Here is a 23,293-nt window from a genome sequence, read left to right as displayed (position 1 = left end):
CAGAGGCAGGGGCGGGGCCTCGGGGGTGGGGGCGGGGCCAGAGGCAGGGGGCGGGGCCTCGGGGGTGGGGGCGGGGCCTGAGGGTGGGGGTGGGGCCTGAGGGTGGGGGCGGGGCCTCCCGGTCTGACCCCGCCCCCTCGTGCAGGGACCCTGTCCAGCATCCCACGGCCCTGACGCGCTGGACGGAGGAGTGCAAGGTGCTGGACGCCGAGAGCATGCACGACTGCGTCTCGGGTGAGTGGGGCCCGGCGAGACCCCCCCCAGATCGATGGCCCCCCACCCCATAAATCCCCCCCACCCCATAAATCCCCCCCCTACTCCCCCCACCCCATAAATCCCCCCCCATTCCCCCCCCACCCCATAAATCCCCCCCACATTCCCCCATCCCCCCCACCCCATAAATCCCGCCCCATAAATCCCGCCCCATTCCCCCCCATTCCCCCCCACCCCCATAAATCCCCCCCCCATTCCCCCCACCCCATAAATCACCCCCCAAAAATCACCCCCCCAATTCCCCCACCCCATAAATCCCCCACATTCCCCCCATCCCATAAATCCCCCCTACCCCATAATCTCCCCCTCCATTCCCCCCACCCCATAAATCTCCCCCACCCCATAATTCCCCCCCCCCATTTCCCCCCCACCCCATAATTCCCCCCCCATCCCCTAAATCTCCCCCCTACTCTCCCCCCGCCCCCTAAATGCCCCCCCACCCCTAAACGCCCCCCCCCACCCCCACACCCCTTTCCCCCCTAACACAGCGGGCAGTGGCAGGTCCCCGAGCCCAGCCCCCGACCTTTTGAGCCCCCCCCCGACCTTTTGAGGCCCCCCCCAACCTTTTAACCCCCCCCCCAGTGGTGAAGGTGCCCATCCTGGCCGGCTGGAGGCGCTGCGGGACGAGGAGCTGGACGAGCGGCGCGAGAAGCGGCGGCGGCAGGCGGCCGAGGACGAGGCCAAGGGCACCGAGCGGGGCCCCGAGGACAAGGAGGCACGGAGGCGGGCGCCCAGGTCCGTTTTCCTGGGGGGGGGGCCACATAAAAATCCCCTAAACCCCCCCAAAAACACCCCCCCCCCCTCCTTGCGGCACTAACCCTCCGTTATCCCCCAGGGCGCAGCGCCCAAAGCCGCCAACAGCTCCGCCGACGCCCCCCCGGCAGGTAAACGCCCCCAGGACGTCCCCAAATCCCCCCCCCCCCAAAAAAAAAAAACCGTCCCCCCCCACGTGAAACGTGGCGCCCCGCGGGTTGAGGTAGTAGATTGTATAGTTGGAGGCTCACACGCCCGTCTCGGAGATAACTATACAGTCTACTGTCTTCCTCGCGGGGCGCGCGGCCGCCGCCGGACCCCCCCCTTTTTGTCCCTAAAACCCCCCCAAAAATTTGGGGGGTCACCGATCCCGTCGTGGGGTTTGGGGGGGGGCTTCGCCGCCGCCGCCCCCCCCCCCCGCGGCGCACCCGGCGCCCGCCACCCAGGTGAGGGCTGGGTTGCGTTGGTTTATTTATTATTTATTATTTATTTGGGGGGGGGGGGTTATAGGGAGGGGGGGGTGTTTGGGGTGCTGGGGGGGGGGGATTTTGGGGCGGGGGGGGGGGCGCTGCTGGCCCTGTGGGGGTGAGGTAGTCGGTTGTATTGTTGGGGGGCCGGGATGGGAGCCCCGCGATCGAGGTAACGATGCAGCCGACTACTTTCCCCCGGGGGACCCCTCGCGGCGGGGCCCTACGGGGTGTGGGGGGGTGTTATTTTTTTTGGGGGGGGGTGGGGGGGCACCCATGGGTGCTGCCAGCGCTGACCCTCCCCCCCTTTTAACCCCTCCAGAAGCGGCGGGAGAGCCCCCCCCCGCCCGGCCCCCACCGCACCCTGGTGATGCTGGAACCGGCCCCCGCCGCCCCCGAGCCCCCCCCCGAAGCCCCCGGCCGCCCCCCCCAGCCCCCCGAGCAAGAAGAGGGGGGGCCGGGGCGGCCCCCCCCGGACGCCGAAGCCACCCAGATGGAGCTGTCGCCCGCTCCCACCATCAGTGAGTGCCATTTTTGGGGGGTTCCCGGCATTAATTCGGGGCTAGGGGTGCTCTTTTTAAGGTGGGGGTCCTTAATTTTTTTTCTGGGGGGGGGTCTTCACCACTGTGTGTCGTCCCCCCCCCGCAGCCTCGCTGTCCCCGGAGCGAGCGGAGGACTCGGACGCGCTGACGGCAGTGAGCAGCGCCCTCGAGGGCTCCCCCATGGACACCTCCAGCCTGGCCTCCTGCACCTTGGAGGAGGCCGGGGGCGGCGAGGCCGGGGGGGCCCCCCCGCCCCCCCAAGGCCCCCCCGGCACCCCCCAGGGCCCCCCGCCCGCCCCCCCGGGCCCCCCCGACGCCTCCCACCCCACCGATGACAGGTGAGAGCCCTCGACCCCGTAACACCCCCCCCACCCCATAACATCCCCGTCGCATCCTCCGTACCCTTTTTTTTGGGGGGGGGGCAAGGACACAGCCAAATTTTGGGGTGTCCCCCTGCCCCCCCCCCAAATTAGCTCGCCCCCCGCCTCGTCCTCGGAGAGCTCGTCCACCCGGGACTCGGCCGTCGCCATCTCGGGCGCCGACTCGCGGGGGATCCTGGAGGAGCCGCTGCCCTCCACCAGCAGCGAGGAGGAGGATCCGCTCGCAGGTGGGTGCCACGGCCCCAAACGTGGCCCCAAACGCCCCCGCAATATCCCCCAAATGTCCCCGCAATATCCCCCAAACGCCCCCGCAATATCCCCCAAATGTCCCCGCAATATCCCCCAAACGCCCCCGCAATATCCCCCAAATGTCCCCGCAATATCCCCCAAACGCCCCCACAATATCCCCCAAATGCCCCCACAATATCCCCCAAACGTCCCCACAATATCCCCCAAATATCCCCCAAATCCTTAAATATCCCCCCAATGTCCCCCCCCGTCCCCCAAACGTCCCCCAAATGTCCTAACGCCTGTGCCCCTTATGGGGTACACGTCCCTGTGTCCCCAGGTCCCTCCCCATGTCCCCCTGTCCCATAAGGGATCCCTGTCCCCGTGTCACCTATGGGGTACGCGTCCCCGTGTCCCCAAGGTCCCTCCCCACATCCCATAGGGGATCCGTGTCCCCATGTCCCCTATAGGGTTCACGTCCCAATGTCCCCCAGTCCCTCCCCGTGTCCATTATGGGGTACACGTCCCTATGTCCCTCTCCATCTCCCCGTGTCCCCTATGGGGTACACATCCCCATGTCCCATAGGGGATCCATGTCGCCATGTCCCCTGTAGGGTTCGTGTCCCCAAGTCCCTCCCCGTGTCCCCATGTCCATTATGGGGTACACGTCCCCATTTCCCTCCCCATGTCCCCTATGGGGTACACGTCCCCGTGTCCCTAAGTTCTTCCCCATGTCCCTACATCCCATAGGGGATCCATGTCCCCATGTCCCCTATAGGGTTCGTGTCCCCAAGTCCCTCCCCGTGTCCCCATGTCCATTATGGGGTACACGTCCCCGTGTCCCTCCCCATGTCCCATATGGGGTACACGTCCCCCTGTCCCTCCCCATGTCCCCTATGGGGTACATGTCCCCGTGTCCCCAAGTCCTTCCCCATGTCCCATAGAGGATCCATGTCCCCATGTCCCCTATAGGGTTCGTGTCCCCAAGTCCCTCCCCGTGTCCCCTGTTGGGCACCCATCCCCGTGTCCCCAAGTCCCTCCCTGTATCCCCCACATCCCATAGCGGTGTCCCTATGTCCCCAAGGGCTTCCCCCCCTCCCCAGCACCACGGGGGGGGGGAAGTCCCCACCCCCACGTGACCCCATTGTGGGGGGGTCCCCACCGTGTCCCCCCCGTGTCCCCCCCCGCAGGGATCAGCCTCCCCGAGGGCGTGGACCCCTCGTTCCTGGCGGCGCTGCCGGACGACATCCGCCGGGAGGTGCTGCAGAACCAGCTGGGGATCCGCCCTCCCGCCCGGGCCCCGCCCACCCCTAGCCCCGCCCCCCCGGTGGTGGCCAATCCCGGCCTCACCGAGGTCAGCCCCGAGTTCCTGGCCGCCCTGCCCCCGGCCATCCAGGAGGAGGTGGGTGGGGCCTGGGGGGAGGGGGCGGGGCCTCAATGGGCGGGGCCTCAATGGGCGGGGCCTCAATGGGCGGGGCCTCAATGGGCGGGGCCTCAATGGGAGGGGCCTCAATGGGAGGGGCCTCAATGGGAGGGGCCTCAATGGGAGGGGCCTCAATGGGAGGGGCCTCAATGGGAGGGGCCTCAATGGGAGGGGCCTCAATGGGAGGGGCCTCAATGGGAGGGGCCTCAATGGGAGGGGCCTCAATGGGAGGGGCCTCAATGGGAGGGGCCTCAATGGGAGGGGCCTCAATGGGAGGGGCCTCAATGGGAGGGGCCTCAATGGGAGGGGCCTCAATGGGAGGGGCCTCAATGGGAGGGGCCTCAATGGGAGGGGCCTCAATGGGAGGGGCCTCAATGGGAGGGGCCTCAATGGGAGGGGCCTCAATGGGAGGGGCCTCAATGGGAGGGGCCTCAATGGGAGGGGCCTCAATGGGAGGGGCCTCAATGGGAGGGGCCTCAATGGGAGGGGCCTCAATGGGAGGGGCCTCAATGGGAGGGGCCTCAATGGGAGGGGCCTCAATGGGAGGGGCCTCAATGGGAGGGGCCTCAATGGGAGGGGCCTCAATGGGAGGGGCCTCAATGGGAGGGGCCTCAATGGGAGGGGCCTCAATGGGAGGGGCCTCAATGGGAGGGGCCTCAATGGGAGGGGCCTCAATGGGAGGGGCCTCAATGGGAGGGGCCTCAATGGGAGGGGCCTCAATGGGAGGGGCCTCAATGGGAGGGGCCTCAATGGGAGGGGCCTCAATGGGAGGGGCTTTGGGCAGGGGTGGGGCTTAAGCTGTGGGTTATTGCAGTGGGGGTGGAGCCTAAGAAAGTGGGCGTGGCTTGGTGTGTTGGGTGATGGGCGGGGCTTGTGGAGTAGGCGGGGCTTGTGGAGGGGTGGGGGGTAACCTGTGGGTTGTAGGGGTGTGGTCTGTGATTGGGTGGGGCCTAAAAGTGGGCGGAGTTTAATGGGTTAGGTGTTTGGGGGCGGGGCTTACGGAGTGGGCGGGGCCAAATAGGGGTGTGGTGTGTTTGGGGGCGGGGCCTGGGGAGGGGGTGGGGCTAAAAGGCTGCATTAGGCTGTAGGAGGGTGGGGTGTTCTTGGGGGCGGGGCCAAATCAGGGGGGCGGGGCTAAAGTGGGTGTGGTTAAAGTGGGTGTGGTCAGCACCCTTGGGGTGGAGTCTGTCTGGGGGCGGGGCCTGGCTGGGACACTTGGTATTGGGTGGGGTGCTGAGGGGGGCGGGGCCTCTGTATTGGGAGGCGTGGTTTATCAGTGGGCGTGGTTTGTCTGAAATGGGTGTGGCCTGGCAGGGGGCGGGGCTTGCTGCCCATTGTGGGGGGTTAACCCCTTCATTCCCAGAGCCTGTAACAGGATGGGGGGCGTTACATGGGGTGGGGGGTGTGGTTTATCGGGGGTGTGGCTCGTGTGGGCGTGGCCTCCGTGGGCGTGGCTAACCCGGCGGGCGTGGCAGGTGCTGGCGCAGCAGCGGGCGGAGCAGCAGCGGCGGGAGCTGGCGCAGGCGACGAGCTCGGACGCCCCCATGGACCCGGTGACCTTCATCCAGACGCTGCCCTCGGAGCTGCGGCGCTCGGTGCTGGAGGACATGGAGGACAGCGTGCTGGCCGTCATGCCGCCCGACATCGCCGCCGAGGCCCAGGCCCTGCGGCGCGAGCAGGAGGCCCGCCAGCGGCAGCTCATGCACGAGCGCCTCTTTGGCCACTCCAGCACCTCCGCGCTCTCCGCCATCCTCCGCAGCCCCGGTGAGGAGCGCGGCGCGGCCTCGACCCGTCCCGGCCTCCTCCCTTCCATCTCGGCCTCCTCCCCTCCATCCCGGCCTCCGTCCTGGCCTCCTCCCTTCCATCCCGGCCTCCTCCCGTCTCCCATCCTTGCCCTGTCCTCGTCCTGACCTCCCAAGGCCATGCAACGTCCCTTGGCCTCTCCCGGCCTCCCCCACCGTCTCCCAACAGCCTTCGTCTTCTCGTGACGCCTTCCTCCCTCTCACGATGTTCCCCGGCCTCCTCTGGCCCCCCAAATGCCTTCCCGCCGTCCTCCGTCTCCTCGTGGCAGCCTTGATGTTCTTCTAGCCCCTGTCGCTCACTCCTGGTGCTCCTCATCCTCTCCTGACGTCCCTCCATCCTCTCCTAGCACCCCAAATCCTCTCCTGACATCCTCCGTTCCCTCTCAGCACCCCAAATCTTCTCCTGACATCTCTCCATCCTCTCCTAACACCCCAAATCCTCTCCTGACGTCCTCCGTTCCCTCTCGGCCCCCCAAATCCTCTCCTGACGTCCCTCCATCCTCTCCTAGCACCCTAAATCCTCTCCTGACATCCTCTGTTCCCTCTTGGCACCCCAAATCCTTTCCTGACATCTTTTGTTCCCTCTCAGCACCCCAAATCCTCTCCTGACATCCTCCGTTCTCTCCTGACACCCCAATTCTCTTTTTCTCATCCCTTCTCCTCTCCCGACACCCCCGTATTTCCTCTCCCACCCCCCCCCCAAGCCCCTCGGACCCCGAAACCCCGCGCCCCCAGACGCTGTACCCCCCCGACCCCGCGCCCCCGTAACGCCGCTGTCTCCGCAGCCTTCACCAGCCGGCTGAGCGGGAACCGGGGGGTGCAGTACACCCGCCTGGCCGTGCAGCGGGGCGGCACCTTCCACATGGGGGGCAGCAGCAGCCACAGCAGGTACGTGCACGGGGGGGGAACCCAGCCCCACGGGGAGTTCGGGGGGGGGCCCCCGCAAGGTTTGGGAGAGCCTCGCGAGGTTCTGGGGAGCCCCACGAGCGTCGGGGGAGCTCAGCGAGGTTCTGGGGAGCTCCTCGAGGTCCTTTGGAGCCCCACAGGGTTCTGGGGAGCCCCACGAGCATCTGGGGAGTTCCCCAAGGTCCTTTGGAGCTCCCTAAGCTTCTGGGGGGCCCCACAAGTATTTAGGGAGCCCCCCGAGCTCCCGAGGAACCTCCTGAGCAGCTGGGGAGCCCCACGACGTGCTGGGGGGAGGCGACCAAAACTTTTGGGGGATTTTCCCAAGCTTTTGGGGGAGCAGCATGAGCTTTTGGGGATCTTCCCAAGCTTTTGGGGGAGCAACACGAGCTTTTGGGGGAGCAACACGAGCTTTTGGGGATCTTCCGAAGCTTCTGGGGGAGCAACACGAGCTTTTGGGGGAGCAGCATGAGCTTTTGGGGATCTTCCTAAGCTTTTGGGGAGCAACACGAGCTTTTGGGGAGCAACACGAGGTTTTGGGGCGCTCCCCCCACCGATTTCTCCCCCCCGCAGACCCTCGGGGAGCAGCGTGGACAGCCTCCTTCGCCTCCGGGGCCGGCTGCTGCTGGACCACGAAGCCCTCTCGTGCCTCCTGGTGCTGCTCTTCGTGGACGAGCCCAAGCTGAACACCAGCCGGCTCCACCGCGTCCTCCGCAACCTCTGCTACCACGCGCCCACCCGGGGCTGGGTGGTGCGCAGCCTCCTCTCCATCCTCCAGCGCAGCAGCGAGAGCGAGCTCTGCCTCGAAGCCCCCCGCGCCCCCCCGGCCCCCGAAGAACAACGGCCTCAGCGACGTGCCGGAGCCCGAACCGGCGCGACCGAGCCTCGAGCCCTCGATTTATTGCACCGGGTCGAAGCTCGAAGCTCCGGGCAGCTCTCCTGGCTTTCCGTGTCCATGGACGCCGCCCTCGGGTGCCGAACCAACATCTTCCAGATCCAGCGGGCTCCCGGGAGGAAGCACACGGAGAAGCACGCCGCCGCCGCCGGCTCCGCCGTCCACATCCACCCCCAGGCCGCCCCCGTCGTCTGCCGCCACGTCCTCGACACCCTCATCCAGCTGGCCAAGGTGAGCTGGGGGGATTTGGGGTGCTCTGGAGGACGTCTTGGGGGTGTTTGGGTGCTTATTCATAGAGCTCAGGGGGTCTCGGGGTGCTCTGGAGGACCTCGGGGTGCTCTGGAGCACGTCTTGGGGACGTTTGGGTGCTCCTGATTGGAACTCGGGGGCTTTCGGGTGCTTTGGAGCATATTGGGGTTCTCTGGAGCATGTCTTGGGAGTGTTCGGGTGCTCCTCGTTGGACCTTGGGGGGGATTCGGGGTGCTCTGGAGGACCTTGGGGTGCTCCAGAGCATGTCCTGGGGGTGTTTGGGTGCTTATTCTTAGAGCTCAGGGGGTCTTGGGGTGCTCTGGAGGACCTCGGGGTGCTCTGGAGGATGTCTTGGGGGTGTTTGGGTGCCCCCGATTGGAACTCGGGGGCTTTCGGGTGCTTTGGAGCATATTGGGGTTCTCTGGAGCATGTCTTGGGAGTGTTCGGGTGGACCTTGGGGGGAATTGGGGTGCTCTGGAATACCTTGGGGTGCTCTGGAGCATGTCTTGGGGGCGTTAGGGTGCTCCTTGTTGGAGCGTTGGGGGATTCGGGGTGCTCTGGAGGACCTTGGGGTGCTCTAGAACATGTCTTGGGGGTGTTTGTGTGCTTATTCTTGGAGCTTAGGGGGATTTGGGGTGCTCCGGAGGACCTCGGGGTGCTCTGCAGGACCTTGGGGTGCTCCAGAGCATGTCCTGGGGGTGTTTGGGTGCTTATTGTTAGAGCTCAGGGGGTCTCGGGGTGCTCTGGAGGACCTCGGGGTGCTCTGGAGCACAACTTGGGGGTGTTTGGGTGCTCCTTGTTGGAGCTCGGGGGGATTTGGGGTGCTCTGGAGAACGTCTTGGGGACGTTTGGGTGCTCCTGATTGGAACTCGGGGGCTTTCGGGTGCTTTGGAGCATATTGGGGTTCTCTGGAGCATGTCTTGGGAGTGTTCGGGTGCTCCTCGTTGGACCTTGGGGGATTCGGGGTGCTCTGGAGGACCTTGGGGTGCTCCAGAGCATGTCCTGGGGGTGTTTGGGTGCTTATTCTTAGAGCTCAGGGGGTCTTGGGGTGCTCTGGAGCACAGCTTGGGGGTGTTGGATTGCTCCTGAATGGAGCTTTGGGGGATTTGGGGTGCTCTGGAGGACCTTGGGGTGCTCTGGAGCATGTCTTGGGGGTGTTTGGGTGCTCCTGGTTGGAGTTTGAGGGGATTTGGGGTGCCCTGGACCACATTGGGGTGCTCAGGAGCCCGTTTTGGGAGTGTTGGGGTGATCCTAATCGGAGCTCAGGGGGATTTGGGGTGCTCTGGAGCACATCTTGGGGGTGTTTGGTTGCTCCTGGTTGGACCTTAGGGGAATTCGGGGTGCTCTGGAGGACGTCTTGGGGGTGTTTGGGTGCTCCTTGTCGGAGTTTGAGGGGATTTGGGGTGCTCTGGACCACCTTGGGGTGCACCAGAGCCCATTGGGGTGCACCGGGCCATATTGGGGAGCCACCTGGGGGCCCCCAGCTGCACGTGGCGGGGGTTCGATTTTCCGTTTGTCCTTTTTGTAACTTTTTTTTTCCCCTCTTTTTCTCCAGGTCTTCCCCAGCCACTTCACCCAGCAGCGGGGCCGGGAAGCGGCGAGCGACGGCGAGCGGGACCGCGGCGGCGGCGGCGGGGGCACCGGCCCCAAAACCGGGGGCAGCCCTTGCCCGTCGGGGGGCGCCCCCCAAACCGTTACCGCTACCGCCACCGCCTCCGCCGCCGGGCCGGGGGGGCTCTCCACCGATTTTTGGGACCTCCTGGTCAAGCTGGACAACATGAACGTCAGCCGCAAAGGCAAAGGCTCGGCAAAAGCGGGGCCGGGGGCCGGGGGTCCCGAGGGGGAAGCTTTGGGGTTGGGGCTGGAGGCGTCCCCCCTGGGGCAGCTGATGAACATGTTGTCCCACGGCGTCATCCGCCGCAGCGCCCTCCTCACCGAAAAGCTCCTGCGCCTCCTCTCCCTCATCTCCATCGCCCTCCCCGAGGGGGGGAAAGGGGGAGAAGGGGCGGCCGCCCCCCCCGCAACCGGGGCCGGCGCCGCTGCCGCTGCCGGGGGTGGTCCCCCCGGTGCCCCCAGCCCGCCCGCGGTGACGCCGGCCGGGGCGGCGGCCGGGGCGGCCGTGGCGAGCGGTGGGACGGCGGCGGGCGGCGGCGGCGGTGCGGCGGCCGGTGAGTTGTGGGGGAGAGGGGAGCGGGGTGGGGAGGGGGTAAAAGGGGACGGGGAGAGGGGAATGGGGTGGGGAGGGGGTAAAAGGGGATAGGGAGAGGGGAACGGGGACGGGGAAAGGGAAAAAAGGGGATGGGGAGAGGGGAATGGGGACAGGGAAAGGGAAATGGGGACAAGGAGATGGGAATAGGGCAGGGAAAGGGAAAAGGGGACAGGGAGGGGGTAAAAGGGGATGGGGAGATGGGAACGGGGACAGGGAGAGGGAAATGGGGACAAGGAGATGGGAACGGGGACGGGGAGAGGGGAAAAGGGGACGGGGAGAGGGGAACGGGGACAAGGAGATAGGAACGGGGCAGGGAAAGGGAAAAAAGGGGATGGGGAGGGGGTAAAAGGAGACAGGGAGACGGGAATGGGGACGGGGAGAGGGAAATGGGGATGGAGATGGGGACAGGTATTGGGATGGGGAGATGGAAGCTGGGTGGAGATGAAGAAGGGGACGCAAACGGGGACAGGGCGTGATCGTGGCCACCCCGTCTGTCCCCAGCTCCCACCAAGAGCGCCAAGTCCCCGGCCAAGGGGGGCGAGGGGGGCGGCGGGGGCAGCCCGGACCCCCGCATGGCGGCCACGGGACTGACCGAGAGCCAGCTGCAGCTGTCGGTGGAGGTGAGCTGGGGGGGCTGGGGGCTTACGGGGCGGGACAAGAGGGGGGGCACGGGGCTGGGGGCGTCCCCAACGCCCCCTTTTCTGGCCTCGATGCCTCCTTTTTTTGGCCTCGACGCGACCTCCTCTTTTCGACCTCGATGCCTCCTTTTTTTTGGCCTCGATGCCTCTTTTTTTTGGCCTCGACGCCTCCTTTTTTTTGGCCTCGACGCCTCCTTTTTTTTGGCCTCGACGCCTCCTTTTTTTCGGCCTTGATGCGTCCCTTTCTTGGCCTCGACGCCTCCTTTTTTTTGGCCTCGACGCCTCCTTTTTTTTGGCCTCGACGCCTCCTTTTTTTCGGCCTCGACGCCTCCTTTTTTTCGGCCTCGACGCCTCCTTTTTTCGGCCTCGACGCCTCCTTTTTTTCGGCCTCGACGCCTCCTTTTTTTCGGCCTCGACGCCTCCTTTTTCTTGGCCTCGACGCCTCCTTTTTTTCTTGGCCTCGACGCCTCCTTTTTTTTTTGGCCTCGACGCCTCCTTTTTTTTTTGGCCTCGACGCCTCCTTTTTTTTTGGCCTCGACGCCTCCTTTTTCTTGGCCTCGACGCCTCCTTTTTCTTGGCCTCGATGCCTCTTTTTTTCGGCCTCGATGCCTCCTTTTTTTGGCCTCGATGCCTCCTTTTTTTCGGCCTCGACGCCTCCTTTTTCTTGGCCTCGACGCCTCCTTTTTCTTGGCCTCGATGCCTCTTTTTTTGGCCTCGACGCCTCCTTTTTTCGGCCTCGACGCCTCCTTTCTTTGGCCTCGACGCCTCCTTTTTTTGGGCCTCGACGCCTCCTTTTTTTTGGCCTCGACGCCTCCTTTTTTTTGGCCTCGACGCCTCCTTTTTTTTTGGCCTCGACGCCTCCTTTTTCTTGGCCTCGACGCCTCCTTTTTCTTGGCCTCGACGCCTCCTTTTTCTTGGCCTCGACGCCTCCTTTTTCTTGGCCTCGACGCCTCCTTTTTTTTTGGCCTCGACGCCTCCTTTTTTTTTGGCCTTGATGCGTCCCTTTCTTGGCCTCGACGCCTCCTTTTTTCGGCCTCGACGCCTGGCCTCGACGCCTCCTTTTTTTCGGCCTCGACGCCTCCTTTTTTTTTTGGCCTCGACGCCTCCTTTTTTTTTGGCCTCGACGCCTCCTTTTTTTTTGGCCTCGACGCCTCCTTTTTTTTTGGCCTCGACGCCTCCTTTTTTTTCGGCCTCGACGCCTCCTTTTTTTCGGCCTTGATGCGTCCCTTTCTTGGCCTCGACGCCTCCTTTTTTTTGGCCTCGACGCCTCCTTTTTTTTTGGCCTCGACGCCTCCTTTTTTTTTGGCCTCGACGCCTCCTTTTTTTCGGCCTTGATGCGTCCCTTTCTGGGCCTCGACGCCTCCTTTTTCTGGGCCTCGACGCCTCCTTTTTTTCGGGCCTCGTCGCCTCCTTTTTCTGGGCCTCGACGCCTCCTTTTTTTTCGGCCTCGATGCCTCCTTTTTCTGGGCCTCAACGCCTCCTTTTTTTTTGGCCTCGACGCCTCCTTTTTTCTTGGCCTCGATGCCTCTTTTTTTTGGCCTCGACGCCTCCTTTTTTTGGCCTCGACGCCTCCCTTTCTCTGCCCTCGACGCCTCCCTTTCTCTGCCCTCGACGCCCCCTTTTCCGGCCTCGACGCCCCCTTTTCTGCCCTCACCGCCTCCTTTTGTCGCACCCAACGCCTCCTCTTTGCCCCCAAGGTGCTGACGTCGCACTCGTGCTCGGAGGAAGGCCTGGAGGACGCGGCCAACGTCCTCCTGCAGCTCTCGCGGGGCGACCCCGGCACCCGCGACACCGTCCTGCGCCTCCTGCTCAGCGGCGCCCGCCAGCTGGGTGCCACCCTCTGCCGGCAGATCGGTGAGGGTCCCGCCGCCGTGGGGAACCCCGGGGGGGGGGTCGCGGGGTTCCCGCTGACGTTCCCCCCCCCACCACCACCACCAGGCACGCTGCTGGCGGAGCTGCGGGAGGTACAACTTGGAGCAGCAGCGGCGGGCGCAGAGCGAGGCCCCGTCCCCCGAGGGGCTCCCCGACGAGCAGCCCCCCAGCGCCAAGCTCAAGGGGAAGATGCAGAGCCGGGTGAGCGGCCCCCGCGGCCCCCCCCCGGGGTCCCCGAGCTGCCTCCGGTGGTCTCTGCATCCCCCTAGCCTGTTAACTCCTGGCCCTACTGAGAGCTCCTGGCCCTACTGATAAAACCTCCTGTTAACTCTTGTCCCTACTGATGAAACTTCCTCCTCCTGTTGACTTCTGTCCCTACTGATGTAACTTTCCCCTCCTGTTAACTCTTGGCCCTACTGATAACTCCTTTCATGCCATTAATTCCTTGTCCTACTGTTAACTCTTGTCCCTACTGATGTAACTTTCCCCTCCTGTTAACTCTCGTCCCTACTGATAACTCTTGTTCATGCCATTAATTCCTGGCCCTCCTGTTAACTCTTGGCCCTACTGATGTAACTTTCCCCTCCTGTTAACTCGTGTCCCTACTGATACAACTTGTGGCTCTTCCTGTTAACTCTTGGCCCTACTGATACGACTTTTCCCTCCTGTTAACTCTTGTCCCCACTGATCTAACTCCTGTTAACTCGTGTCCCTACTGATACAACTCCTGTTAACTCTCGCCCCTGCTGTTAACCCTCGCCCCTACTGACACCCCTTCTCCCTCCCACCGCCCCCCACCCCCCCTCTAACGCCTGCCGACCCACCCCCCCCCCCCAGCTTCGACACGGCGGAGAGCGTGGTGATCGTGGCCTCGCAGAAGCGGGCGCTGGGCGGGCGGGAGCTGCAGCTGCCCTCCATGTCGGTGCTCACCTCCAAGACCTCCACGCAGCGCTTCTTCCTCCGCGTCCTGCAGGTCATCATCCAGCTCCGCGACGACACCCGCCGCGCGCACAAGAAAGCCAAGCAAGCCGGGCGGCCTGGGTAAGGACCTGGGCGGGGGGGAGGACGCAACGGTGCTGGGACACACACCCCTGCCCCCTTTTTTTTTTTTTCCCCCTCTGTCTCCCCCCGGACCCAAATTTTGGGGAGGCTGACGCCCTGTCCTCGCAGGTGCCGGGGGCCTCGGGGCGGCTGGCAGCATCCAGGCCGCCGTCCGGCAGCTGGAGGCCGAGGCCGACGCCATCATACAAATGGTACGTGAGGGCCAGAGGGCCCGGAGGCAGCAGCAGGCAGACACGGTTAGCACGGCCTCGCCCCCCGCATCCTCCCCCTTCAGCCTCCTCTTCCTCCTCCTCCTCCTCCTCCTCCATCGCGTCCTCCGTTCCCTTCCCGCGCTGCCTCTTCGTCCTCTCCTTCGTCCTCCGTCTCCTCCCTTCCCTTCCTGTGCTGCCTTCCTCTCTTGCTTCTCCTTCCTTACCCCGTTCCCCCCGTGGCCTTCCTCCCTCTTCATCCTCCTCCTCCTCCTCGCCACGCTCCTTCCTTTCCTCCTCTTCTTCCAGCCTCATCCTTTCCTCCTGCTCCTTCCCACTCCTGCGCTGCCTCCTCTCCTGCTTCTCCCCTTCCCCATTCACCCCACAACCTTCCTCCCTCTTCATCCTCAACCCCCCTCTTCCTTCATTTCCTTCCTCCGCTGCCTCGTCTTCCTCCTCTCCCCCACCCTTCCTCCCTCTTCATCCTCAACCTCTTCTTCCTCCGCTCCCTTCCCCCGCTGCCTCCTCTCTTGCTTCTCCCCTTCCCCGTTCACCCCACAACCTTCCTCCCTCCTCATCCTCAACCTCCTCCTCCGTTTTTTTTCTTCCACTGCCTCCTCTCTTCCTCCTCTCCCCCAGCCTTCCTCCCTCCTCCCTCTTCATCCCCATCTTCCCTCCTCCTCCTCCTCCGCCCCACGCCGCCACCAACCTCCTCCCCTTCCTCCCCATCCCCTCCTCCTCTCCCCATCCCCATCCTGCACGTCCCCCTACACCGGTTTGGGGGTTGGTGGGGGGGGGGGGGGCTGGGGGTGGCGCAGGGTCCCTGGGGGCCCCCCCTAACCCCCCCACCCCTGTCCCCCCCACACCAGTCGGAGGCCGGGCCGGCGGACGGCGCTCCCCGCCGCGACGAGTCGCCCATGGACGTGGACCAGCCCTCGCCCGCCCCCCAGGACGCCCCCTCCGTGGGTGAGTGAGGCCCCCTCCCCAGTTCAAACCAGTTCCCCCCCCCCCACACACTTTAAACTGGTTCCCCTCCCAGTTTGCCCCACTTGGGGGGAACCGGGCTGCTCCCAGTCCCTGCTGGGTGCGCGGAAGGGGTCGGCGGCGCCGTGGGGCTGTGACCCCGTGTGTGTGTGTCCCCCCACCCCTAACCCTAAACCCCCCCCCAGGTTCGGAGGGGTCGCAGGGGGGGGAGCGGGATGAGCGGCCCCCCCCCGGAGCTGCCCCTGCTGAGCGAGCAGCTGTGCCTGGACGAGCTGTGGGACATGCTGGGGGAGTGCCTCAAGGAGCTCGAGGAGTCCCACGACCAGCACGCCGTGCTCGGTGCGGGGCTGGGGGGGATCGGGGGGGGGTGGGGGGGTGGGGAAGGGGCTTTTGGGGGGGTTTGGCGGGTCACGGAGGGGTTTGGGGGGGTTAGGGGTGGATTAAGGGGGTGGGAAGGGGCTTTTTGGGGGGGCTTTGGGAGGATTAGGGATGGGGAGGGGCTTTTGGGGGGGGCTTGGGGGGTCATGGAAGGGTTCTTGGGGGTTAGGGAAGGATTAAGAGGACGGGAAGGGGCTTTTGGGGGGATTAGGGGTGGATTAAGGGGATAGGAAGGGGATTTGGGGGGATTAGGGACGGGAAGGGGCTTTTGGGGGGCGGCATGGGGGGTCATGGAAGGGTTTGTGGGGGTTAGGGAAGGATTAAGAGGATGGGAAGGGGCTTTGGGGGGGCTTTTGGGGGGATTAGGGATGGATTAAGGGGATAGGAAGGGGATTTGGGGGGGCTTTGGGGGGATTAGGGATGGGAAGGAGCTTTTGGGGGGGGCCTTGGGGGGTCACGGAGGGGTTTGGGGGGTTTAGGGGTGGATTAAGGGGATGGGAAGGGGCTTTTGGGGGGGATTAGGGATGGATTAAGGGGATGGGAAGAGGTTTTTGGGAGGCCTCTGAGGGGATTAGGGATGGATTAAGGGGATAGGGGTGGGCTTTGGTGGGTTAGGGATAGATTAAGGGGATGGGAAGGGGCTTTTGGGGGTTCTTTGGGGGGATTAGGGATGGATTATGGGGATGGGAAGGGGGATTAGGGCTGGATTAAGGGGATGGGGTGGGCTTTGAGGGTTAGGGTTGGATTAAGGGGATGGGAAGATCATTTGGGAGGTGCTTTGGGGCTCAGGGAGGGATTTGGGGGGGTCAGGGGTGGATAAAGGGGATGGAAAGGGGCTTTTGGGGGGTCAGGGAGGGGTTTTGAGGATGTGAAGAAGCTTTTGCGGCAGTCGTTCGGTTCCGGAGACAGGTTTTGAGGCCAGGAAGGGACTTTCGGGGAACGCTCCGGGCATCGGGGCTCTCTTAGGATCCTCGGATCCCACCCCCAAGCCCCGGCACCACTTTGGGGGTCCCTTAACCCCCTTAATCTCCCCCCCCCCAGTGCTGCAGCCGGCGGTGGAAGCCTTCTTCTTGGTGCACGCCACGGAGCGGGAGAGCAAGCCCCCGGTGCGGGACACCCGCGAGAGCCAGCTGGCCCACATCAAGGACGAGCCCCCCCCCGCTGTCCCCGGCCCCCCTGACCCCCGCCACCCCCTCCTCGCTCGACCCCTTCTTCTCCCGCGAGCCTTCCTCCATGCACATCTCGGCCAGCCTGCCCCCCGACACCCAGAAGTTCCTGCGCTTCGCCGGTGAGGGGCTTTTTGGGGGGGTTCGGGGCTTTTTGGGGGGGTTCGGGGGGGGCCGGGGAAGGGGTTTGGGGGGATTTGGGGGGGCTGGGAAGGGGTCTGGGGGGGTAGGGACTCACTGAGAGGGGCAGAGAGGGGGCTTCGGGACCTGGGGGGATCTGGGATGGTTTGGGGGGGGTCGGGAAGGGGTTTGGGGGGATTTGGGGGGGCGGTTGGGATGGTTTGGGGGGATAGGGACTCATTGAGGGGAGCTAGGAAGGGGTTTGGGGGCATTTGGGGGGCAGTTGGGGTGGTTTGGGGGGCCAGGAGGGGTTTGGGCAATTTGGGGGGGGGTGGGGAAGGGGTTTGGGGGGTTCGGGACTCATTGAGGGGGGCAGGAAGGGGGTTTGGGGGATCTGGGATGGTTTGGGGGGGCTGGGAAGGGGTTTTAGGGGGGTAGGGACTAATTGAGAGGGGCAGGAGGGGTTTGGGGGGGCTGGGAAGGGGTTTGGGGGGCTGGAATCGTTTTGGGGGGAGTGGGAATGGGTTTTTAGGGAGGTCGGGGGGGGGTCAGGGATCAATTGAAGGGGACAGGAGGGAGATTTGGGGGAATTTGGGGGGGGTCAGGGACCAATCGAGGGGGGCAGGAAGGGGATTTAGGGGTTCGGGGATTAATTGAGGGGGGCAGGAAGGGGATTTGGGGAGACTGGGGTGGATCGGGGGGGCGGGAAGGGGTTTAGGGGGTGAGGAGCCAATTGAGGGGGGTTAGGAGGGAGATTTGGGGGATCTGGGGTGGTTGGGGGGGCTGGGAAGGGGGTTTGGGGGGGACAGGGACCAATTAAGGGGGTCGGGGGGGGGATTTGGGGGTTTGGGATGGTTTGGGCGTAGACCTTGGGTTTTGGGAGGGGATTTGGGGGGTCTGGAACCAATTTGGGGGGGGTGGGGAGGGGATTTGGGCTCCAGGGATAGTTTTGGGGCATCCTAAGGGCCTTCGGGGTGCCAGGCAGCGTTTGGGGAGGGGTCCACAGCCCCTCTGTTCGCTTCCCACCCCCCCCCCAGCACCTCCAGAGCTGCCTTTGGGGTTCCGAGCACCTCGAGCCACCCTCAAACCTCCAAAACGCCCCAGGGGGAGCCCCTCCCCGTTTCGGGGTGCGTTCCAACCCCCCCCCAAACAAAACCCGACCCCCTTGCCCCCCCCAGAAACCCACCGGACGGTGCTGAACCAGATCCTGCGCCAGTCCACCACCCACCTGGCCGACGGCCCCTTCGCCGTCCTCGTCGACTACATCCGCGTCCTCGACTTCGACGTCAAGCGCAAGTACGGGGCGGCGCCGGGATTTGGGGTCGGGATCCCCCTCAGCAGCCCCAAATCCCCCGTTTTGTCCTTTTTTGTTGTTGTTGTTGTTGATTTTTTTTGGGTTTTTTCCCCCCTTTCCCAGGTATTTTCGGCAGGAGCTGGAGCGGCTGGACGAGGGGCTGCGCAAGGAGGACATGGCCGTGCACGTCCGCCGCGACCACGTCTTCGAGGACTCGTACCGCGAGCTGCACCGCAAGTCCCCCGAGGAGATGAAAAACCGACTGTGAGCCCCCCCCCGGCCGCCCCCAGGGGACCCCGAGGGGACCCCAAGGATGGGGGCGCAGCCGAGACGGTGCCCAAGTGCCAGGGATTGGGTTTGGGGCGGTGGGAGATCCGTAGGGTCAGGTTTTGGGGCGTTTGGTGGTCCCCCAAGTCTACTTCAGGGGTCATGAGATGGGTTTTGGGTTGTGGGAGATCCTTAGGGTCAGGTTTTGGGGTGCCTGGTGACCCCCAAATCCTACGTGAGGAGTTGTGGGATGGGTTTTGGGTTGTAGGAGATCTGTAGGGTCAGGTTTCGGGGTGCCTGGTGGTCCTATAATTCTGCTTCAGTGGTTGTGTAATGGGTTTTGGGGTGTAGGAGATCCATAGGGCAAGGTTTTGGGGTGCTTGGTGACACCCAGATGCTACATGAGGGGTTGTGGGATGAGTTTGGGGTTGTGGGGGATCCAAAGGGTCAGGTTTTGGGGTGCTCGGTGGTCCCAGAAGTCTACTTCAGGGGTTGTGGGATGGGTTTGGGGGCATGGGAGATTTATAGGGCCATTTCTGGGGGGTACACAAGGTTCTCCCAGCCTGCATTAGAGGATTTGGGGGACTCCAGAGGTGGGTTTGGGGCTTCTGTGGGATCTACAGGACCATGTTTTGGGGTCCGTGGGGTCCCCCAGGACTGCGTATGGGGATATTGGGGACCACGAGGCTGGTTTTTGGGTTGTGTGAGTTCCCCAGGACCATGTTTTGGGGTCCGCGGGGCCCCCCAGGGCTGAGTTAGGAGTCAGTGAAGCCCAAGATTTGGGGTTTGGGTTACGCGAGCTCTAAAGGAGTACGTTTTTGGGGTCTGTGGGGTCTCAGCGCCACCCCCGGACCGAGGGTCTCCATTTTGGGGACCCCCCTGACCCACCCCGCTCCCCACCCGGCAGATACATCGTCTTCGAGGGCGAGGAGGGCCAGGACGCCGGGGGGCTGCTGCGCGAGTGGTACATGATCATCTCGCGGGAGATGTTCAACCCCATGTACGCGCTGTTCCGCACCTCGCCGGGCGACAGGGTCACCTACACCATCAACCCCTCGTCCCACTGCAACCCCAACCACCTCAGCTACTTCAAGTTTGTGGGGCGCATCGTGGCCAAGGCCGTCTACGACAACCGCCTGCTCGAGTGTTACTTCACCCGCTCCTTCTACAAGCACATCCTGGGCAAGTCCGTCCGGTAAGGGGGGGGACGCGGGGTGCTGGACCCCGACTGTAGGGGGGGGGTGGACCCCACCACGAGGTGCTGGACCCCACCACGAGGTGCTGGAGCCAGCTGTAGGGTGCTGAACTCAATCACAAGGTGGTGGATCCCAACTGTAGGGTGGTGGATCCCAACTATAGGGTGCTGGACCCCAGCTGTAGGGGTACTGGACCCCAACTATAGGGTGTTGAACTCAACTACAAGGTGTTGGACCCCAACTATAGCGTGGTAGACCCCAACTTATAGGGTGTTAAACTCAACCACGGGATGGTGGACCCTAACTGTAAGGGGTTGGACCCCAACTATAGGTTGGTGGACCCCTACTATACGTTGGTAGACCCTCACCTATAATGTGTTGAACTCAACCACGAGGTGGTGAACCCCAACCATAGGGTGGTGGACCCCAACTCTAGGGTGCTGGACCCCAGCTGTAGGGGTACTGGACCCCAACTATAGAGTGTTGAACTCAACTACAAGGTGTTGGACCCCAACTATAGGGTGGTGGACCCCTACTATAGGTTGGTAGACCCTCACCTATGAGGTGGTGAACCCCAACCATAGGGTGGTGGACCCCAACTATTGGGTGTTGAACTCAACTACAGGTTGGTCAACGCCAGCTATAGGGTGTTGAACCCAAAATACGAGGTGTCGAACCCCAACTATAGGGTGTCAAACCCTAACTATAGGGTGTTGAACCCCAACCATCAGGTGTCGTACCCCAACTGTAGGGTGTTGAACCCCAACCACGAGGTGTCAAACCCTAATCAAGAGGTGTTGAACCCCATTTATAGGGTGCTGAATTCCAACTGCGGGGTGTTGAACCCCACCATGAGGTGTCAAACACCAACTCTAGGGTGGTGAACCCCCTTTGTGGGGCGTTGAACCCCCCCAAAAGGTGTTGAAACCCCCCAGAAAAGGTGTTGAACCCCCAGAAAAGGTGTTGAACCCCCCAAAAAAGGTGTTGAACCCCCCAAAAAAGGTGTTGACCCTCCCAAAAAAGGTGTTGAAACCCCCAAAAAGGTTCTGGACTCCCCCCAAAAAGTTGCTGACCCCCCTTTTCCATCGCAGGTACACGGACATGGAGAGCGAGGACTACCACTTCTACCAGGGCCTGGTCTACCTGCTGGAGAACGATGTCTCCACCCTGGGCTACGACCTCACCTTCAGCACCGAGGTGCGCGGGGAGGGGGGGGGACACTGATGTCCCCACGCCACCCCCTTTTGGGGACAGGGGGACACCCCAAAACGCAGCTCCCCAGCACCCTACACCTCCCCTGGGTCTCCTTGGGTTGCTCCTGGGGGTGGTTGCTCCTGCTCTGGGGGTGTCCCCTCTGTCCCAGGGGTGTCCCTTCTGTCTCAGGGGGTGTCCCCTCTGCCCCGGGGGTGTCCCCAAGGTGTCCCCTCAGTCCCGGGGCTGTCCCCTTCACCCCACGGCCGCCCCCAGGTGCAGGAGTTCGGGGTGTGCGAGGTGCGGGACCTGAAACCCAACGGAGCCAACGTGCTGGTGACGGAGGAGAACAAGAAGGAGTACGTCCACCTCGTCTGCCAGATGCGCATGACCGGTGAGCGGGGTCCTTTTGGGGTCTGGGGGGGTCCCTTTAGGGGGTGTCGCGGCCCAGCACCCCCCTGACCCCCCTCCCCGTCCCGCAGGAGCCATCAGGAAGCAGCTGGCCGCCTTCTTGGAGGGCTTCTACGAGATCATCCCCAAGCGCCTCATCTCCATCTTCACGGAGCAGGAGCTGGAGCTGCTCATCTCGGGGCTGCCCACCATCGACATCGACGACCTCAAGGCCAACACCGAGTACCACAAATACCAGGGCAACTCCATCCAGGTGGGCTTCACCCCCAAAAAATACCCTAAAAGTCCTCTCGGGGGAGGTTCTGGGGGCAAATTCCAGGGCAACTCCAGCCAGGTGGGCTTCACCCCCAAAAAAGCCCTAAAAGGCCTCCCCGGGGAGGTTATGGGGGCAAATTCCAGGGCAACTCCATCCAGGTGGGCTTCACCCCCAAAAAAAACCCTAAGCATCCTCCCGGGGGAGTGTTTTTGGGGGTAAACACCAGCATAACTCCATCCAGGTGGGCTTCACCCCCAAAAAATACCCTGAAAGTCCTCCCGGGGGAGGTTATGGGGGCAAATACCAGGGCAACTCCAGCCAGGTGGGCTGCACCCCCCAAAAAATCCCTTACAAGTCCTCCCGGGGGAGGTTATGGGGGCAAATTCCAGGGCAACTCCATCCAGGTGGACTTCACCCCAAAAAAAAACGCTAAGCATCCTCCCAGGGGAGTGTTTTTGGGGACAAACACCAGCATAACTCCATCCAGGTGGGCTTCACCCCCAAAAAATACCCTGAAAGTCCTCCTGGGGGAGGTTATGGGGGCAAATACCAGGGCAACTCCATCCAGGTGGGCTTCACCCCCCAAAAAAAGCCCTAAAAGACCTCCTGGGGGAGGTTGTGGGGGCAAATTCCAGGGCAACTCCATCCAGGTGGACTTCACCCCAAAAAAAAACCCAAAGCATCCTCCCGGGGGAGGTTTTTTGGGGCTGACGAGCCTTCCGCCCCGCAGATCCAGTGGTTCTGGCGGGGCGCTGCGCTCCTTCGACCAGGCGGACCGCGCCAAGTTCCTGCAGTTCGTGACGGGGACGTCCAAGGTGCCCCTGCAGGGCTTCGCCGCCCTCGAGGGCATGAACGGCATCCAGAAGTTCCAGATCCACCGCGACGACCGCTCCACCGACCGCCTGCCCTCGGCGCACACCTGGTGGGGGCAACGGGGGGGACGGGGAGAGGGGGAGGGATGGGGACGGGGGGATTGGGGACAGGACGTGGGGATGGGGACGCAATGAGGTGGGACCTGGGGATGGGGATAGGGGATATGGGGGCATGGGGGTGGGGACACAATGAGGTGGGCCACGGGGATGGAGGGCACAGAGGTGGGGGGAGAGGGGACGTGGGGATGGGGGGAGAGGGACAGGGGCCATGAGGACCTGGCCGGGAGGTGGGGTGGGGACGGGGGACACAGGGACAGAGGACGTAGGACAGGAGGACACGGGGACACGGGGCAGGGGATGAAGGGCTGGAGGCCATGGGGACGTAGGGCCGGGGGGGACCCAAGTGGGGGGGCACGCGGGGGGGCTGCCGGAGGGGTGTGGGGACCCCGCGGGGACACGGCGGTGACCCCGCGCCCCCCAGCTTCAACCAGCTGGACCTGCCGGCCTACGAGAGCTACGAGAAGCTGCGGCAGATGCTGCTGCTGGCCATCCAGGAGTGCTCCGAGGGCTTCGGGCTGGCGTAGCCCCCCCGGGACCCCCCCGGGACCCCCGGCGCGGGACGAGAGATGGCTATAAATATATATATATATTTTTTGGTTTCGTTGGCTTTTTTTTTTTTTTTTCCTTCCCCCCCCCCTCCCCCTCATCCTCTCCGTTGCCCCCCCCCCCCCCCCCCCCGCCCCCTGCCTTTCTTCTCCTCGGTTTTTGCTCTTTTTTGTGAGGTTTGAGGTTTTTTTGGGGGGGGTCTTAGAGGGGAGGGGCCCTGCCCGGGAGGGGGGGGCAGGGTTGGGGGGGGACAGAACCCTCCCTCCCCGTTAAAATTATATATAAGTGGCGACTCGGCCCCTCCCCCACCCCAAAGTGAGCGAAAGACGATAAAAAAAGGAAAAAAAAAGAAAAAAAAAAAACAAAAGGAATAAAAAAAGTGCACTCTTGGTAAGGGCAGTCCCGGTCGTTCTTGGGGGGCGGGGGCGGGGGGCGCCATCTTGGGTGTGGCAGCGGCGAGGCGCGGGCGCCATCTTAGGTGTGGCAGGGGGTGCTGTGTTATAGTGTGGCCGCCATGTTGGGTGTGGCGGTGGGACGGTGCGGCCGCCATCTTGGGTGTGGCGACGTCGGGGGGGGGCAGTCGCAACGGTGATGCCGCCATCTTGGGTGCGGCGGTGCCACTGGGGGGCGCCGTTGGAAGGGGGCGGCCGCCATCTTGAGTGTGGCGG

At 63.8% G+C, this 23,293-nt stretch overlaps 1 protein-coding gene and 1 long non-coding RNA gene across 2 annotated transcripts; both read left to right on the top strand.

Annotated features, from left to right (window-relative positions):
• The first annotated feature begins 76 nt into the window (after positions 1-76).
• LOC308187193 (E3 ubiquitin-protein ligase HUWE1-like) lies at positions 77-22,672 on the top strand. The gene is made up of 26 exons (XM_080609368.1): positions 77-234; positions 856-1,008; positions 1,109-1,157; positions 1,816-2,014; positions 2,142-2,373; positions 2,509-2,642; positions 3,834-4,045; positions 5,542-5,830; positions 6,654-6,756; positions 7,345-7,897; positions 9,471-10,083; positions 10,626-10,744; positions 12,460-12,616; positions 12,701-12,834; positions 13,472-13,887; positions 14,754-14,850; positions 15,054-15,207; positions 16,288-16,534; positions 17,711-17,828; positions 17,950-18,090; positions 19,001-19,288; positions 20,381-20,486; positions 20,757-20,874; positions 20,963-21,144; positions 21,878-22,069; positions 22,501-22,672. Exons 4-25 carry the CDS (start codon positions 1,864-1,866, stop codon positions 21,946-21,948), a joined length of 4,635 nt encoding a protein of 1,544 aa, XP_080465494.1. The 5' UTR covers positions 77-234; positions 856-1,008; positions 1,109-1,157; positions 1,816-1,863; the 3' UTR covers positions 21,949-22,069; positions 22,501-22,672.
• LOC308187200 lies at positions 21,160-21,665 on the top strand. The gene is made up of 3 exons (XR_013944509.1): positions 21,160-21,225; positions 21,389-21,419; positions 21,582-21,665. It is a non-coding gene; the product is annotated as an uncharacterized lncRNA (long non-coding RNA).
• Positions 22,673-23,293: the final 621 nt, after the last annotated feature.

Source organism: Anser brachyrhynchus (assembly GCF_964034855.1).
Source record: "Anser brachyrhynchus genome assembly, contig: SCAFFOLD_465, whole genome shotgun sequence".
Classification (NCBI taxonomy): Eukaryota; Metazoa; Chordata; class Aves; order Anseriformes; family Anatidae; genus Anser; species Anser brachyrhynchus.
Note: the sequence above shows the minus strand (reverse complement) of the source record. Positions and strands in the feature narration are given on the sequence as shown.